Source organism: Pavona decussata, unplaced genomic scaffold (genome assembly GCF_977016875.1).
Source record: "Pavona decussata unplaced genomic scaffold, jaPavDecu1.1 SCAFFOLD_395, whole genome shotgun sequence".
NCBI lineage: Eukaryota > Metazoa > Cnidaria > Anthozoa > Scleractinia > Agariciidae > Pavona > Pavona decussata.
This window is the reverse complement of record NW_028145766.1, coordinates 424,491-441,796: the sequence shown is the minus strand read 5'-3', so window position 1 is coordinate 441,796 and position 17,306 is coordinate 424,491. Positions and strand designations below refer to the sequence as shown.

At 39.3% G+C, this 17,306-nt stretch overlaps 3 protein-coding genes across 3 annotated transcripts in view; all 3 read left to right on the top strand.

The window, feature by feature from the left end:
• The window catches only part of LOC146451186 (uncharacterized), a gene marked incomplete at its 5' end in the record, with an annotated part of 113,903 nt that overhangs the window by 31,003 nt on the left and 65,594 nt on the right, over positions 1-17,306 (top strand). The gene's annotated exons all lie outside the window — the stretch shown is intronic.
• Positions 1,243-1,842, top strand: LOC146451190 (uncharacterized; the record flags this gene model as incomplete). The annotated part of the gene is made up of 1 exon (XM_085099491.1): positions 1,243-1,842. A coding segment is annotated over one exon (600 nt), but the record flags the coding sequence as incomplete, so codon positions are not given.
• The window catches only part of LOC146451188 (intercellular adhesion molecule 5-like), a 28,627-nt gene continuing 22,764 nt past the window's right edge, over positions 11,444-17,306 (top strand). Inside the window, exon 1 of the mRNA XM_085099490.1 lies at positions 11,444-11,540. Coding sequence (XP_084955616.1) covers positions 11,459-11,540 — 82 coding nt within the window. The 5' untranslated portion in view covers positions 11,444-11,458. The remainder of the gene's footprint in view (positions 11,541-17,306) is intronic.

The window sequence follows — 17,306 nt, the reverse complement described above, 5'->3', positions numbered from 1 at the left end:
AAGGTGAGATTTCACAATTTCTAGAAAAAAGCAAAATCGTTTGTATTCGAAGCCCCCCTTGAAACCCGTGGAGAGTCAGCTGGCAGCACACCTTAGTTGTCTCCCGCGTCATTGCTAATAATACTGCACTGTTAATTGATTATGTGAAACATATTATATACGACTGTTTTTCTATTTTTTAATAAAATTTAGATTACCATTTGTAATATTTTTTGCATTTCACTAGAATTGCTGCTTTCCTTTGAAGGAGCATGCATTTTTATTTCGTTGTTTTAGTTCACTCTTTTTTCTACAGAGGAAGTCTTAAGGCCGATTTAGACGGTACAACGTTTGCTTCACGCGACTGTCGCATGCGATTTCTAGAGCTCGCGCTGCTCGCGCCATGCACACAACTCTCGTCATTCAACATTGCTTATACCTACGATTGTCGTAGGATTTTAAAACATGCTTTTAAATCCTGTGAAATTTTTTGTGACGTACACGACAGTCGTAAGCGAGTTGAAGGTTTGATTTTCACGAAACAATTCGTGTCGCAGGCCTGTCGTAAGCTCGTCACATGCGCCGAAGTCGTACCGTGTAAAATCGCCCTTTAAAGAGTAAATTGAATTATAACATAGGTAGTAAATTGGTGCAATCAAATTCAATTGCGCGAGCGTGCTTCATATTCCTTTTGAGCACGCTGATGACGTCAGCAAACAAATGCCCCGTGAAACAAAATTCTCGCGAGTTACTTCGTACATTCAAACTCAGGAGGAAAACTTAAGTTCTTTAATAAGTTAAACAAAACATGACAACAAGCGAACGAACTGATGCAGATATGCCAAGTTTTTCTTTAGGGTTGGAGTTTTTATCTCCAGAAAAAGAGCCCACAGAAAAGCAAAACAAAAAGAAACAAGCAAGGCCGGTGTCAACGCGTTTCGCAAGTCTAAGTGAATCAGAGATGGAAAATATCGTTGCAGAAAGACACTCTGGAAGAACCAAACAAATAACAAACTGATCTGTTGCAACATTCAAAGGTAAAAACTTCCATTCAAATACTTGAAGAGTATTTTATTCATGTGCAGTTATCCAAGCGGAGAAATCTGCCGGCAATGTAAACATTTCAGAGGAGCGGTTCCCCGTTACTAATTTTTGTTGCGGTTTAAATTTTCGGAAGTGAGAGCAGCTTTGAAAGGTTTCTGTTTTTCGCTAATTGATATAAAAATTAGTTTATAAAAATTTGACTATCATTGTTTTTCCCCTATTGAAACTTGGTGCAAAGAGAAAAAAAATCAAACAACAATTGAGGAAATCACTGTGGGACAACTGTACACAAACCTACGCAGATTCTACGCCGAAGCAAGGAACAAATCTGGTGAACAATACAGTAAATCCACTCTTCTTGGTTCCCGACATTCTTTTGAAAGGTACCTCAACGCGCCTCCTTTTAACCGGAGCCTTAAACCGAGCGTAGACCCTCTTTTCAAAAGGTCAAACGAGATGTTGAACGCCCAGATTTTCAGTTTGAAGCGCCAAGGAAAAGAGAATGTGAATCACAAGCCAGCAATTGAACGTGAATATTTGACGAAACTCAAAACTTCTCAAGCCATAGCACTTACCAACCCTTTTTCCTTGCTTCAAAATGTGTGGTTTAATGTTGTCCTGTTTTTTTGTCGGAGAGGAAGAGAAGGCCAGGGGCAACTCAAAAAGTCAAGTTTGAAATTTGAAGCCGATTCATCAGGAAGAAGGTTCATCACAATGGCGCACGATGAAGCAACTAAAAATCACCCAGGAGGTGTGAGTGATGTCCCAAGCAATGAAAAATTGGCAAGGATGTACAGGGCCGGAGCCAGAAAAAAATGAGGACTGAGGCAATATCCATGGTTGAATTTTCCGCCTAGCTGTTTAGGGTCTTAAATATGATGGGTAAGTTTAAACAAAACTCTGGGATCAAACCTTTTTAAACAAAAATTCCGCTAGGAGCCCTAAAGGTCATCTAGATCTAGAGATCTAGGTGTTTTTTGGAGGGAAGGGGGGGGGGGGAGCTATTTAAATGCTACTTAAGGGGCTCTGTGTTCTTGTATGCGACTGTTTAATGTGTTTGTTGGTGGTTTGTTTCTATATGAAGGCCTTAGATAGCAACGACCTAAACTAGATTCGGCTGAACAGCGGTTTCGTGAAAAGTAGGGTTTGTTGGGTTTTGCTCAGTCTCGCAGGCTCATAAAACCTGGTCTCGGACGTCCTTATTTGAGGATTTTTGTTCCTAAAAGGCAATGAATTTAGCTGTTAAATGCCAGCGTGATTGGCCTCTGCCCACTAGCATCCACTCGCTGTAGAACCTCGAGCGGGTCCACAGGGATTTCGATGTGGACATGGGCTAATGCAAGGCCATTCAGCCTGTGCTAAAATACTGAATGTGACTGGGCTGAAAGCCTGGCCTTAGCAGTTTATACGCCCGACATTAAATTTTATGCAACTCACTAGCAGGTCTTCAACTTGCGGAGGGCGCTAAAGCTGCACTCGCACGAACAGCTTCCTGTACTTAGTCGCGCTGTCGCCTGTCCGCTTTCGGTCTCTAAAACTTCTTTCCCACCATCTCCGGTGGCTTCTTCACTGACATCACCATCTTTACTAGATGGACTGAAAGTCAAAGTTGCTTAGCTAAATAACGTCAAAACAAGCTTAAATTTGTTTCGATTATTGAGAAGAACTGAAAGCATGTTATGAGAGCATCTACTTACCGCTTTGCTTTGAAAAAAGCTGTTGATTAAATAGAACGTTCCCTGCTAGCCGAGGTCTCTGACGGCAGAGACCTCAGCTAGCAGGGAAATAGAGCGCTGCATTTTGATAGATTTTCTTCATTCAGATCAGAGAAGACAGAAGACTCGAGAAATGGCGTCAAAACATATGAAAACGAGGCAGTTTTCTTTAGGAAGTCGCTGCCTGGTTAGCATGAATTTTTGCTTAATTTTTGTCATCTGTATATCAGGTCACTGCCTGATTCACGTTATCGTTAAACATAATACCATGTTGCGTTAACATTTTTTTATATTTATTTAACTGTTTGTGATTTTATTTGCTGCTAGCGCCTTTCTTTCTCCTTAAAAAAAAATCTTACTTTCCCCGAAAAAAAAAAAAAAAAACAATGACTGAGGCAAGTGCCTCGGTTTGCCTCATACTGGCTACGGCCCTGATGTACGAAACCTCTGAAGAAAACGACGGTTACAAAGCGATGAAGTTTTACATAGCGAAGCTCAATCCTAAAAACGATGCATTTTTTCAATATCCGAAGAAGCAGTGGAAGTACGATGATAAAATTTGGTACGATGCAAAACCTATCGGTGTCAACAAGCTCGACAACATGATGAAAAGCATCAGCGAGGCAGCAAAACTGTCTAAAGACTATACCAACCACAGCGTCAGGGCCACCGCGATCACCTTGTGGTCAAATAGTAATATACAAAATCGCCATATTATGGCAATATCTGGTCATCGTAGTGAGCAGAGTTTGGCGCACTTCAACACGCGGCCTTCCACTTCTCAACACGCTCTTTTTATTCTTCTTTTTCAAACCTTTCCAAATAATTTTCTCTTCCACCGAAATAATTTTCTCTTCCATCGTAAGCACATCACGAGCCAGAGTTAACCGGATGTGAAAAAATTCGCCAATTCTGGTTGCTAAGGGGTGACGTCACAAATCTGCTTAGTAGCCGTCATCGTATTCGATTTGCGGTCATTTGCGGTTTCACGGTTGGAGCTTGCGGTTACGAAGTCATAGCAGGATGGAATTATTGTTTTATGTTGAAATAAATCTTACCAAGAGCGCAGTGGCATATTGGGAAAAGTAGCTCGCTCTTCCCCTTTCTCATGGACAAGCTATATGGCAACTTTCGACTGTCTTGGAATTGAATTGTGTTCAAGTGAGCCCTTAGAGAGTTTGTTGTTCTTCGATCGTGCGATTATGTAAGACGTCAGTTTCACCGAGCATATTTCATGAGGTAAGGCCAGGTAATCCGTAAGCGGCAAATGTTCGCGGATAAAAATGGCGGGCTTTTAGATCGAAGGTTATACAAAGAAAAAGCTGTCATATGCATCTTTATTCAGCGTTGTGTTAGTCGTCCGTCGCCCCAGTTCCAAAGTAATCAACATAACGATTATTGCATTGATCAGTCGATTTATTTCGGTCAAGACCAGCAAAGATCACTAAGCAAGGTCTGCTGCGAAATCAAGATCAAATCACGGTTTTGCTTCAAAGATATCGATGTACGAATTACCTGCTCTTTACGGAAAAATTGTTCCGGTATTAACTTCAAGCGTCCGTCGAAAAGATGTTATGAACTAAGACGAAGCACTAAAATCCAGTCCCAAATATTATTTTTCTCAAATTGTAGGGCATGGTTTTACTGAATTTAGAAAAGGTCAGGCGCAATATATCCTTTGAATTGCGGCTCATTAAGCTTAACTTTGAGATGCATGTAAAACCAGGCGGACATTTTAGTTTAATCTTGTTATTTTTTGTAGAGTGATTTCTTTCTGGTAAGACATGTGGATTATTTAAGGACGGTGCCTACTAATACCGAAGTATTTTTGTGCGGTTTATGACTATGCGGGAAAAGCAGATCTTAGCAAGGGCAATTGGAATCCAAAAAGAAAATTGGGGGTAACCACGCATTTTTCAGAGATAATTAAGCAATAATATCTCTAAAAAAACGCCAAAATATAAAGCAATGTATGAGATTTTTTCCTAAATTGAAGCTTAATTATCTCTGAAAAATGCATGGTTACCCCCAATTTTCTTTTGAGATACCAAAAGCATTTGGTAAGTTCTGCTTTATCCGTATAGTTTTAAACCGCGCAAAAATATTCCTGTATTAGTAGGCACCACTCATAGGAAACCCGAGTATCTCGCGATGCGCAGAACGTATGCGCAGTAATAATAGTAGGCACCGTCCTTAAGACGCCATTCTAAAGAAACACTGTATTGAAACACCTTATTGGCTGACCCGGGTTGAGGTCCTGTATCCAGGAGTGCTTCTGGGATATACAACAAAAACAATATAATAATATCCCTGAAAGGCGGATGTTAAATCCTTTCTGGTCCATCCAGGGTGAAGCATCATTGTAAACAGTAGAAATAATTTGTTCAGTTGTAAACAATAAAACTAACACAAATATTACTTTTATTACCACTTCTGGGTTATCTAAGGTGAAGTCCTAACATTGTTCTATGCTCAGGTGCTTCATGTGAGATAGATAACATAAATGATTTGATTTTTTAGGCGCACATTATAAACTTAGACGGATGTCAAAATTATTATAACCTTTCTGGTTCAGCCAGGTTGAAGTCCTTTAAGCATCACTGTATGCTTGAGCGCTTTGGGATATATAGAATAAAATATTTTTAGGCGAACATTATAAACCTAGGCGGATGTTATATACATTTCTGGTTCATTCAGGTTGATGTCCTAGCATGACTGTATGCTTGAGCACTCTGGGATATATAACACAGACAATGCAAATTTTTTAGGCGAACATTATAAACCTAGGCGGTTGTTATATATCTTTCTGGTCCATCCAGGTTGATGTCCTAGCATGACTGTATGCTTGAGCACTCTGGGATATATAACACAGACACTGTAAATTTTTTAGGCGAACATTATAAACCTAGGCGGATGTTATATATCTTTCTGGTCCATCCAGGTTGATGTCCTAGCATGACTGTATGCTTGAGCACTCTGGGATATATAACACAGACAATGCAAATTTTTTAGGCGAACATTATAAACCTAGGCGGTTGTTATATATCTTTCTGGTCCATCCAGGTTGATGTCCTAGCATGACTGTATGCTTGAGCACTCTGGGATATATAACACAGACAATGTAAATTTTTTAGGCGAACATTATAAACCTAGGTGGTTAATTGTTATATATCTTTCTGGTCCATCCAGGTTGATGTCCTAGCATGACTGTATGCTTGAGCACTCTGGGATATATAACACAGACAATGCAAATTTTTTAGGCGAACATTATAAACCTAGGCGGTTGTTATATATCTTTCTGGTCCATCCAGGTTGATGTCCTAGCATGACTGTATGCTTGAGCACTCTGGGATATATAACACAGACAATGTAAATTTATTAGGCGAACATTATAAACCTAGGCGGATATTATATATCTTTCTGGTCCATCCACGTTGATGTCCTAGCATGACTATGCTTGAGCACTCTGGGATATATAACACAGACAATGTAAATTTTTTAGGCGAACATTATAAACCTAGGCGGTTAATTGTTATATATCTTTCTGGTCCATCCAGGTTGATGTCCTAGCATGACTGTATGCTTGAGCACTCTGGGATATATAACACAGACAATGCAAATTTTTTAGGCGAACATTATAAACCTAGGCGGTTGTTATATATCTTTCTGGTCCATCCAGGTTGATGTCCTAGCATGACTGTATGCTTGAGCACTCTGGGATATATAACACAGACAATGTAAATTTATTAGGCGAACATTATAAACCTAGGCGGATATTATATATCTTTCTGGTCCATCCACGTTGATGTCCTAGCATGACTATGCTTGAGCACTCTGGGATATATAACACAGACAATGTAAATTTTTTAGGCGAACATTATAAACCTAGGCGGTTAATTGTTATATATCTTTCTGGTCCATCCAGGTTGATGTCCTAGCATGACTGTATGCTTGAGCACTCTGGGATATATAACACAGACAATGCAAATTTTTTAGGCGAACATTATAAACCTAGGCGGTTGTTATATATCTTTCTGGTCCATCCAGGTTGATGTCCTAGCATGACTGTATGCTTGAGCACTCTGGGATATATAACACAGACAATGTAAATTTATTAGGCGAACATTATAAACCTAGGCGGATATTATATATCTTTCTGGTCCATCCACGTTGATGTCCTAGCATGACTATGCTTGAGCACTCTGGGATATATAACACAGACAATGTAAATTTTTTAGGCGAACATTATAAACCTAGGCGGTTAATTGTTATATATCTTTCTGGTCCATCCAGGTTGATGTCCTAGCATGACTGTATGCTTGAGCACTCTGGGATATATAACACAGACAATGTAAATTTTTTAGGCGAACATTATAAACCTAGGCGGTTAATTGTTATATATCTTTCTGGTCCATCCAGGTTGATGTCCTAGCATGACTGTATGCTTGAGCACTCTGGGATATATAACACAGACAATGCAAATTTTTTAGGCGAACATTATAAACCTAGGCGGTTGTTATATATCTTTCTGGTCCATCCAGGTTGATGTCCTAGCATGACTGTATGCTTGAGCACTCTGGGATATATAACACAGACAATGCAAATTTTTTAGGCGAACATTATAAACCTAGGCGGTTGTTATATATCTTTCTGGTCCATCCAGGTTGATGTCCTAGCATGACTGTATGCTTGAGCACTCTGGGATATATAACACAGACAATGTAAATTTATTAGGCGAACATTATAAACCTAGGCGGTTAATTGTTATATATCTTTCTGGTCCATCCAGGTTGATGTCCTAGCATGACTGTATGCTTGAGCACTCTGGGATATATAACACAGACAATGTAAATTTATTAGGCGAACATTATAAACCTAGGCGGTTGTTATATATCTTTCTGGTCCATCCAGGTTGATGTCCTAGCATGACTGTATGCTTGAGCACTCTGGGATATATAACACTGCAGACAATGCAAATTTTTTAGGCGAACATTATAAACCTAGGCGGTTGTTATATATCTTTCTGGTCCATCCAGGTTGATGTCCTAGCATGACTGTATGCTTGAGCACTCTGGGATATATAACACAGACAATGCAAATTTTTTAGGCGAACATTATAAACCTAGGTGGTTGTTATATATCTTTCTGGTCCATCCAGGTTGATGTCCTAGCAGCAATATAATATTTTTAGGCTCCCCCCCTCCCCCCCCTCTCCCCGACCGACCCTCAAAAATTAAGATTTTTTGAAAATTAACTGGCAAATGCACCACTGCCGGGACAAAATAGTTGTTCAAATGCCCCGGGGTGGTAGCTAAAACATGTAAAAAAATGTTTTATTTTGTTTGTTTCTCGTCTTACTTTCAGTAAAATCTAAGCTAATTCAGGCCAAATCAAGTCCTAGCTGGGTCTTGTTTCCCGTAGTTAGTGCAAAAATAGGTCATTCTACAGCTCTAGCATCCCATTTTATGTTTTATCTAGACATGTTCATAAAGAAACTTAGTGTATTTGTCAATGAATTTGTCATTAAGGAAGCGACAATGCTGTAGGGTGAAAAAAGGTGAGATGGTCAAATGCCCCGGGGTAATTGGGTGGAAGACTAATGCCCGACCCACCGGGATGGACTGTGTGGGAAAATGCCCCGCTATTGCCCGGGGGGGGGGGATGGGCACAGCTGGAATTGACTGATGCATAAACAATAAATCCCAACCCACAAGCGATGGTTGTGGGATTATCTGGTCTCTAAACGCGTTAACTGGTGGTCTTATTTTACGTCCCCACCCCCTCCCCCTTCTGTAGCTATTAAATAAACGACGTACTTTTCTTAGACTTCTTACGTATTTCTTTTTCTTGTCCCTGAGTACCACAAATGTCCAGAGATGCACCTCACCCCGAATTTGGGTACTTCACATTAGACAGACCTTCTTGTCAGTTTTCATATTATATCGTATTAAAAACTGAATCATTGTATAGATGCAATTCGAGTGATTTGATTGGCTTAGCGGCCATGGTATATACGAGAAATGGCGACCATTAAATTGTCTGCTTGTTATTCTTGCACAGTGAAATCAGTAAGATCTAGCAATATTTCTTGATTTTTTTAAATAAAACAATTATTCCATTTGCGCTTGTTGGATATGAGATGATTTTTAAATAATAGCCAACTAGGTGCTACGCGCCTCGTTGGCTATCTATCATCTCATATCCAGCGCGCGCTCTTGGAATAATTGTTAAATGTTTGACAGAATTATTTGCGTTTTAGTAAGAATTTACGGTAGGGGACATCTTGTGATGTCAGACATTTAATGCATCTCATTGGCGTTCATTTGTGGACATCACTTCACAAATGTCAAAGAACACCTCAAGAATTCAGAAAAATGCAAAGATTGTGAAACGGCATGCGTATGGCTCAAAGGGTCTGTTGTGACTTATTTAAGCATAAAAATTCGAATACAAACAGGCGCGAATTCAATGTCTGGGTCCACCACGTACATTAATACGATAAACAAGACGTGAAAGAGGCTCAACACTTTTTACGATTACCACAAAAAACCAAACTTCTGCTAAGGAAAGGGATATAGAAAACTTAGAGGGTATAACGTCTAGTCAATTTATTTGATAGCCGAAAGCTCATGTTTTTAATCTTTTTAACCAGAGAACGTTTCTTAATCCAATATGTCTTATCCTTGTTACAGCTCTATTTTTACTAGTATATTTTAGCTTATTTTGTTTGGTAGCCTTTTCTAGTACTTGTGTGAGCCCAAGGTTAACGCACGCGTGCCGATTTAGTGGGCCGAATTTTGTTTGGCCGATTTAGCATGAGTTGATTTACACATAACGATTTATCACATCAAGAAAGTGAATAAGTGGACGAAATCGACCCGATTGATAAAACTTGATCGCAATGGAACTGCTTGTATAAACCTTGCTAAATATGAAATCTGTCAAAGAGCAGCAGAATTTATAAATCGAGCAGATCTTAAGCCCGCGCTATATCAGTAAAAAAAAAAAAAAAGAAAGCTCAGGCCGACAATTTGCAGTGTGCATACGAATAAGCCAACTAATCGGATCGATTTACATTCCTTTGCTGAAACATTTTCCGTATCTCCAAGGATCTCCAAGTTAGTCAGGGTTCCCAGTGTTAACGACATATTTGCCTCCTTCTATTCCTGTGTGGCGGGCGATTAAAGTCACGATTCCGTTTTTCATTACGTATTAATCTGAATTTCTGCGAAAAGATTCCACTTCTGAACTGTTGCGTGCCCCGAAACAGACTGTAGTAAAACATGTCAGGCGGGATCCGTTTGCAGACACGTCATATCTCGAAAGAAATTTAATTAAAAGCTTGCAAAAAAGAACTTTTAGGCGCAAGGATTATAACACTTTCGCGTTAAAATTAACGCCGCAAGCGAGACAGAAGAAATGCCAGAATGGATTCTATTACATTGGAAGGCTCCGAGTTATTTGACGTCCCGTGGAGAAACCAGGCAAATTGCCTGGTATCTCCAAGGGGTGCCGAAGTTTTATTTTCGTTGCTAAGAACCTCTGGCTCGTTATGGTGCCCAACTCGAAAGCAGCATGCTCCTTTGGGCACTGCTCACACTAAACCAAACAAATTTATCCTAATTCTTTTTAATCAGTTTTTTGTAATATAAATGTTTATTGTTTTTTATGTATTGTATTGAATCTCGTTGTACGTGTGAAAAATAAAATTGAACTGAGTTGAATCAACTGCAACGCTGCAGTGAAGTTCTGTCAAGAAGTCTGACGTCCGAAAGTCCTTTTTCTTCTGGCACAGCCATAAACACCCACAGCCAAATTCAAGAACAGATCGACGAGATGACAGCGGCAACGACATCAAGCAGCTATGTTGGCTCGCTCTTCAACAACTGCACGGTAGAACAAGCACATGTGCACGTCACCTTTGGTTCAGATTTCAGCCAGAGAGTTGACCAAAATTTTGTCTATTTCTGCGTAAATGTTTGCACATATTTATACCACGAAAGCAAGTTGAAATATTCTTTTGTGTTGAAAAGGAAAAAATATTTAGGAAGATTGCGTCGCCTTCCAAAACTGTTTGCAAGTCGAACTTTCTGTCGCACAAAGCTGGGATGTGGCCTGTTGTAAATTAGCCAATCAAACAGTACTTTTGGGATAGGAGAATTTTGAATTTTATCTGGAAATAAAGTTTATTTACACGCATGAGTTCACCGGTCAGTTATTTGACCAATCTGAGACGAGATCGTTGAAGCGTAGCGAAATGTTTTTCTGAAAGAACGACGCATAAATTGAAGGATAGCATGGTATTTCTCTTTAGACTCTTTATATTTTAAACATTTTAACTACGCGTTGAAAATGTTATAAAACAATTGATTCATGCCTCAGCTGTGCTTCATCGAGATACGAAGCACTTGGGAAGTTTGGAGAGCACTCAAGAAGCTAGAAGCTTCGTGCTCTCCAAACTTCCCGCGTGCTTCATATCTCGATGAAGCACGCTGACGCATGAATCAATTGTCTAACAAGAGCCTAAATTATACGTTGACGTCTTTGAACAGCCAATAAGAAAAGATCCATGATAATTATTTGAATTCGTGGATGCAAAGTTGTTGTTCTGATGAGTTCTAACTTTTTGTCACTGACCAATCAGCCGCTATTGGTCTTGTATTAAGCAAGACTACATACAGCGAATCATTGTTTGGGATCAAGTAGTTCTCTGTTCAAGTATGGCAGGCTGTCTCTTCGCCATTATTGATTTCCTGCTTTTGTGTTATCTTTGGCTGCAGTATAATACAGAAGCCCATCAAGGTATGGGAATATTTTTTGACTGAAGCTTATAACCAAAAAAGTGTCGTAAGATCTACAGGGTCCTAAAACCTTCTTGATCTTTACTGACTATGAAAGGTAATTTCTTCGATCTTTTAGTATCTTTATCGATTTATATGTGTAAACAAAACACTTACCGGGTCCAAAAAGCTATAGGAGCTTAAAAACTAACGGGTCTCTGCACGCAGATATTCAACCTAAATACGCAAGAAGAAAGAAGGAGGTTCCAGGGTGAATTGAATATATAAATAGAGCGCGAAATGCGAGCTTTTGTTTGTGATTAAGTCTGAATACGAATTTAAAGACCGAAAATTTCAAACACTTATCTCATACTACGTTTCTTATGACAAATTCTTAATTCTCAGTCCGTTTTGTCATCTTGTCGGGTCACCAACAAGCGAAAATTAAATTTTTTAACTTTTCCTGCGAGTTCAGCAGTGTAAAGAAAGCGTTTACTGAGTTAAAACAGAGATAAAATACCAGAAGGTTTTATAACTTTACCTTAGAAAGAGCGATAAAATTGTCGAGTTTCTGGATTAAAAAAAAAAAAAAACAGAAAAATAAATTTCGTGTTCAACTCACCAAAAATTAAACAAGGCTTAGACAGGTGCATTATTGCCAGAAACGACGAAATTTGACAACTAGCGAAAACAAAACAATTGTTAATTTATTGTTAAAGTGAAGTATTCAAATAAGTGGAAACCATTCACTCTAGTACTCTAACTCTTTTTGGCCTGTATATCTACTATTTTATGGTGAGCCAAATAACAAGTGCTGAGGTGAATCCATTGATTTCCAAACCGGGCGTTAGCCGCGGCTAGCAAAAATATGAGAAATTATAACATAGCGCGCGTGCATCCTAATCTAATTCCTATTGGCGGCATCATGATCCATTTCTCAACATACGCACGGCCGTGCGTCCATTCAATGACGCGTGCAAGTCAATGGTGAAAGCATGCGCGCCATGTTTTAAAAAAACTTTTTTACGGAGAGACAACATCATAAAAATGTAAATTTATAAGAGCTTGTCGAAGAATGAAACATTAAGATTAAACCGACAAGTAAAACCATTTCACCTTTTTTTTGTACAGAGAATTTTAAAAAATATGTTATCAGGAACAAAACCTGTTTTCCAGGAATCATTTACTTTATTTTCACTATGTTATAAAAGAATTGGTTCATGCTTTTAGCAGTGCGTATATCGAGTTATGGATGCATTTAGGAAGTTTGGAGAGCACTCAAGAAGCTAGAGTTGCTCGAGGCATAGCCGAGAGCAACTCTTACGCTTCTCTCGTGCTCTCCAAACTTCCCGCGTGCATCCATAACTCGATATACGCATGCTAAGCATGAACCAATTCTTAACTACACGAGGTAAAAACAAATTACACCTCAGTGCAGGTCAAACAACTGGCCTCGCGATTACTAGTTCGGATCCCCTACTACTGAGCAACAGAGGACCGCGTGGGACCCAAGGCCTTTAGGCTCATGGGACAGACATCCTGCATACGGTTAGGATTTTAAGTGTTGTGTTTTTCCGTTGTGGGAGAGCATGTTTTGAATCAAATTTCCTTGAACGTTTACAACAGCATACGATTCAATGTGTCCCTTTTCGCTTTTATGGCCCTCGAATCGTCAATCGCTGTTTTTTTAATAATCGCACAAATAGCGTTTTCCGACAACTGTTATAAAATTCATGCCAACTTGTACAATAAATACCGTCTGCTTACAAAGAGTTCTTTTTCAGATAATTTTCTATGCTAATATTCCAGCTTAATTAAACCTATACTCCCCCTTCTCTATCGGCAGTATATATAGGTACTTGTTTCGTATACTTGCACGAATAACGTTTACCCAAAACGTTATTTTTCATTAACAACCGTTTGCAACATTCATAAACTAAACTTCGCATTATTTTTTTAATTTTTTGTTCTGTTGTATTTTGTTTTTTCTAATTCAATCAGTTTTCGTCGTCCATCATCTATAACTGATTAATATTCCAAAGAATGGCGTTTGTGTGAAATGCTCTATTAAAGTTTACTACTAATTTGCGACACAAAACGTCGTCGACCGTTGCACATGAGCAGTTTTCGCATAGCTACCCATGACACCCATTTGGGGTCTACGTCAAAATGGAAGAATTAGGCCTAGGGCAAACGTCGAATCGAAGTCGTGTCGAATTTATTAAAAATAGTTTCGACAAAAAGTCGACTTAATTCCAGTGTGGCAGCAAACGTCGAACCTGCGTAGACCCTAAGCCGCCGTTACACGTTGAAACTTTTAGCTGAAACTTGTGTGCAACGGCAAACGAGACCAGTTTCACGAAGTGGTGTTACACGGTGAAACTCTTGTTTTTTCACCACTGCGACCGTTGCGAGCCGTTGCAGAAGTAGAAAGCGGTTCTACTTTTCGTGAAACTTGTCTCGCAACGGAAGTTCGAAAAAGTTTCACGAAACAGACCATGTTACACGGCGCAACGCCTGCTGAAACTTGTTTAGCAGCGCCGTTGCACACAAGTTTCAGCTAAAAGTTTCAACGTGTAACGGCGGCTTAATTCACAAGTTGCACTTCGTGAAACACGGGAATAAGCACGTGTCCCCGTGCTATTAGGGACCTTACGAAAACACCACGGCGACGGCGACGACAACGCCACAACACAAAAGGCTTAATGAGCAAAAACAATCGCTCTGCACGTGCGTTTTACATTTTGGTACATTTCTTTGTCGTCCTCTGCAAAACAACAATGTGAAATGACCAAATTTAAGGTTTTATGTAGAACGTGAACATGCCACAGTGAATTTTTCATTCTCTTCCTTAACTTGAACGGTACTCCTACCAATTTGGTTCCTGGGTAGTTTGACGTTTGTGTACAATTTGAATGAGTTAAAATAATCGCAAAGTAGCACAATTGAAATAAAGTTATACTTTCAAATGACGTTTTCGTTGGCGTCACCGTCTTGCATTCGTTAGGTCCCTATTCACTCGATACGCGGCTAGTCATTGCTAGGACTTGCTAGCGAAATGCCAGAATACAGTGCTGGTCGGGCTTTTCCTTGGCAATTAATTGCGAAAAATAGAAAGAGAAGACTCAAACACTGAGCATTTATTGCAAATAGGCAATTCGCATTTCAATCATTTATATTTAGTGTTCAAGAAACACGAAAAACACATTTCCATCACGCTTTGCGATGTCAGCAATGGCTATTGATAGTTCGCCATTTCTTTTTACAGCGCATGCTCGTCAGGAGGGGAAATAGCGTTTGGCAGAGGGGGGAGTCGCTATTTTTGTGAAGTTTGCGCAGTCCATCACATTTGAATCAATTATTTTGTAATTTGCATGATTTATGAATTGAGTTCAGCGCGTGTTTAGAACGGCGTTTGCTGTAACGCCGAACCACTGTCGCATTATCCGATTTGGCAAGTCGAACTTATGCTGGAGTCGAACCAATTAATTTGAGTCGAACTTAATTGCAGCAAACGTCGCACCATTCATGCGCCTATTTCAAAATTATTAGGTTCGACGAATTAAGTTCGACTAAGATTCGACGTTTGCCCCAGGCCTTAGACGTCACGTCTCAGCCACAGATGCGTCGAATGCATTATGTGTGCATGTAATCACTCTTATTCGGAAGAAAAATAAAGATGAAACGCCTCTGGACAACTGGAGACCAATTTCGCTGATGAATACTGACTATAAAATTGCTACCAGAGCAATAGCTTCGAGGATATCGAAAATCCTGCCAGGCATCATTCATAGTGATCAAGCAGGTTATGTAAAAAGCGTTTTATTGGACAGAATATTCGTCTGATTTCAGATGTATTTGAGCGTTGTCACGACACCAAGACTCCCGGCATCGCGTTATTTTTGGATTTCAAGGAAGCTTTTGACAGCATAGAATGGTCATTTTTATTCATGGCACTAGAAACGTTTGGTTTTGGAGATATTTTGGCTAAATGGATTAAAACCTTTTACACAAATCCACAAAGTGGTGTTACTAACAACGGCTTTCCAGCACCTTTTTTTTTTCTCTAAAGCGTGGAGTAAGACAGGAGTGCCCCCTTTCTGGAATCCTTTTTAGCTCATTCTTTGCGTAGTATGAGGCAATGAATGAGTATCGTGGGGATCGAAATGTGGGCCGGAAGTTGTCGACCGTAGACGGAAATGACAATTTTCGACGCTTACCCTCTCCCTTAGAAAATGGAAAATTAACTTTCATAAACCTGAAATACACATGTACAAGAATTTAACTGTTTCTACAGACTAATAAATAAACAAATAACATAAAATTACAATTTCGGCATTTCTAAAGTGTGCAACATGGATCAAGAAGTCGAAATCTACAAACCCAGCGTACCAAGAACGATTTTTTGACACGCTCGATTGCACAAGGTAGAAGGACGAAGGCGGCCATATTGGAAGGGCGCTTGTTTGTTTTTTTCGTATTGGTAAGTAATCATTACTTTACTATTGTGCTTTTCTTTTGGAGCTCTTCAACTTACAACACACACATCAATAAAAGCGGCCAAGATAGTCACACTAAAACCTTTTCCGAGCTCCACCAATTTCGATCCAGACTTGAGAGTCGCTCGTATCAACTGCTTTACAATCTGCTTTTACAAATTACATTTCGCTTGCTCTTCTCCAACCCTCAGGCAGCAACAACACTCGTGGATGAGTTGAGTGAATCACACAGTGAACACAAGAGCATCGAGGGAATGAGAACTTCCCCATGCTGTTCTAAGCGATTTATTTCAAGCAATCACTAGTGCCCGAGGATTCAACATAGACAAAAACATTGACAATTCAATTTCGATCCAGACTTGAGGCTCGCTCGTATCAACTGCTCGTATGAACAGTTCGTATCAATTTATCTGCGAACATCATGGAAGAAACCCTTTTAATGTCAACTTCTTATCTTTTCAAGTTATCTTGGACGACAAAATTGTAAAATCCATTGACAAACGATACTGAACTGTGGAACATCTGAAAGGACATGGCAGCCGGGGTATGGCATTCTGCACATGTGATTAATGTTTTGTTGATGAAAGCAAGGTAACGTTTTCATGTCGTCACAATGGATAAAAGTCCACTTGGTGCATTCTTTGCACAAAAAGGACAATTTAACAAAAATGTTTGCAAGTTATGTCCTGTTTATATCGTTTTTTTAAAACATTCTTAATGGAAAGTAAAGAAATGCATTGAACTTGATAATACTCAGTTACTAGAGAACAGAACATTTGTGAACGCTATTGTTATTATTACTGTTTCATTGTTGTAAAGATGGTAACTTCTTCTGTGATTGCAAGTCTTAATGACAGAAAACAAGCAAATATTTTACTTTCTTTCTTAGTATCTTTCAGGACTTCAGATTTAAATCCAAATTTTAATTCAAAGTTCTACTGTTTGCATGTCATTCCTAACATTTGTTATTGTTACTATGGCAATTGGGTAATTTTCAATTAGCGACTTGCTTGTAAATAGTCAGCATGAGAAGCACCATATCAAGACGGGATGCATCATAATCCACCTGTATCTCAGATTATAGCACTACTCAGTTTCAATTTACCATTTTGCTGTTGACGTTTTTTTCCCATTTTGAAATAAAGTGATCTTGTGTTAACTTCAATTATTAATGTCAATGTGGCAATACCAAAATAACCACACAACATTCCACCCTACCTTTCTAGTCCTAAGACACTGTCCAGTTTTTTATGTAGCATGGGAATGCTCCTGGAATTGGGGTGGGGGGG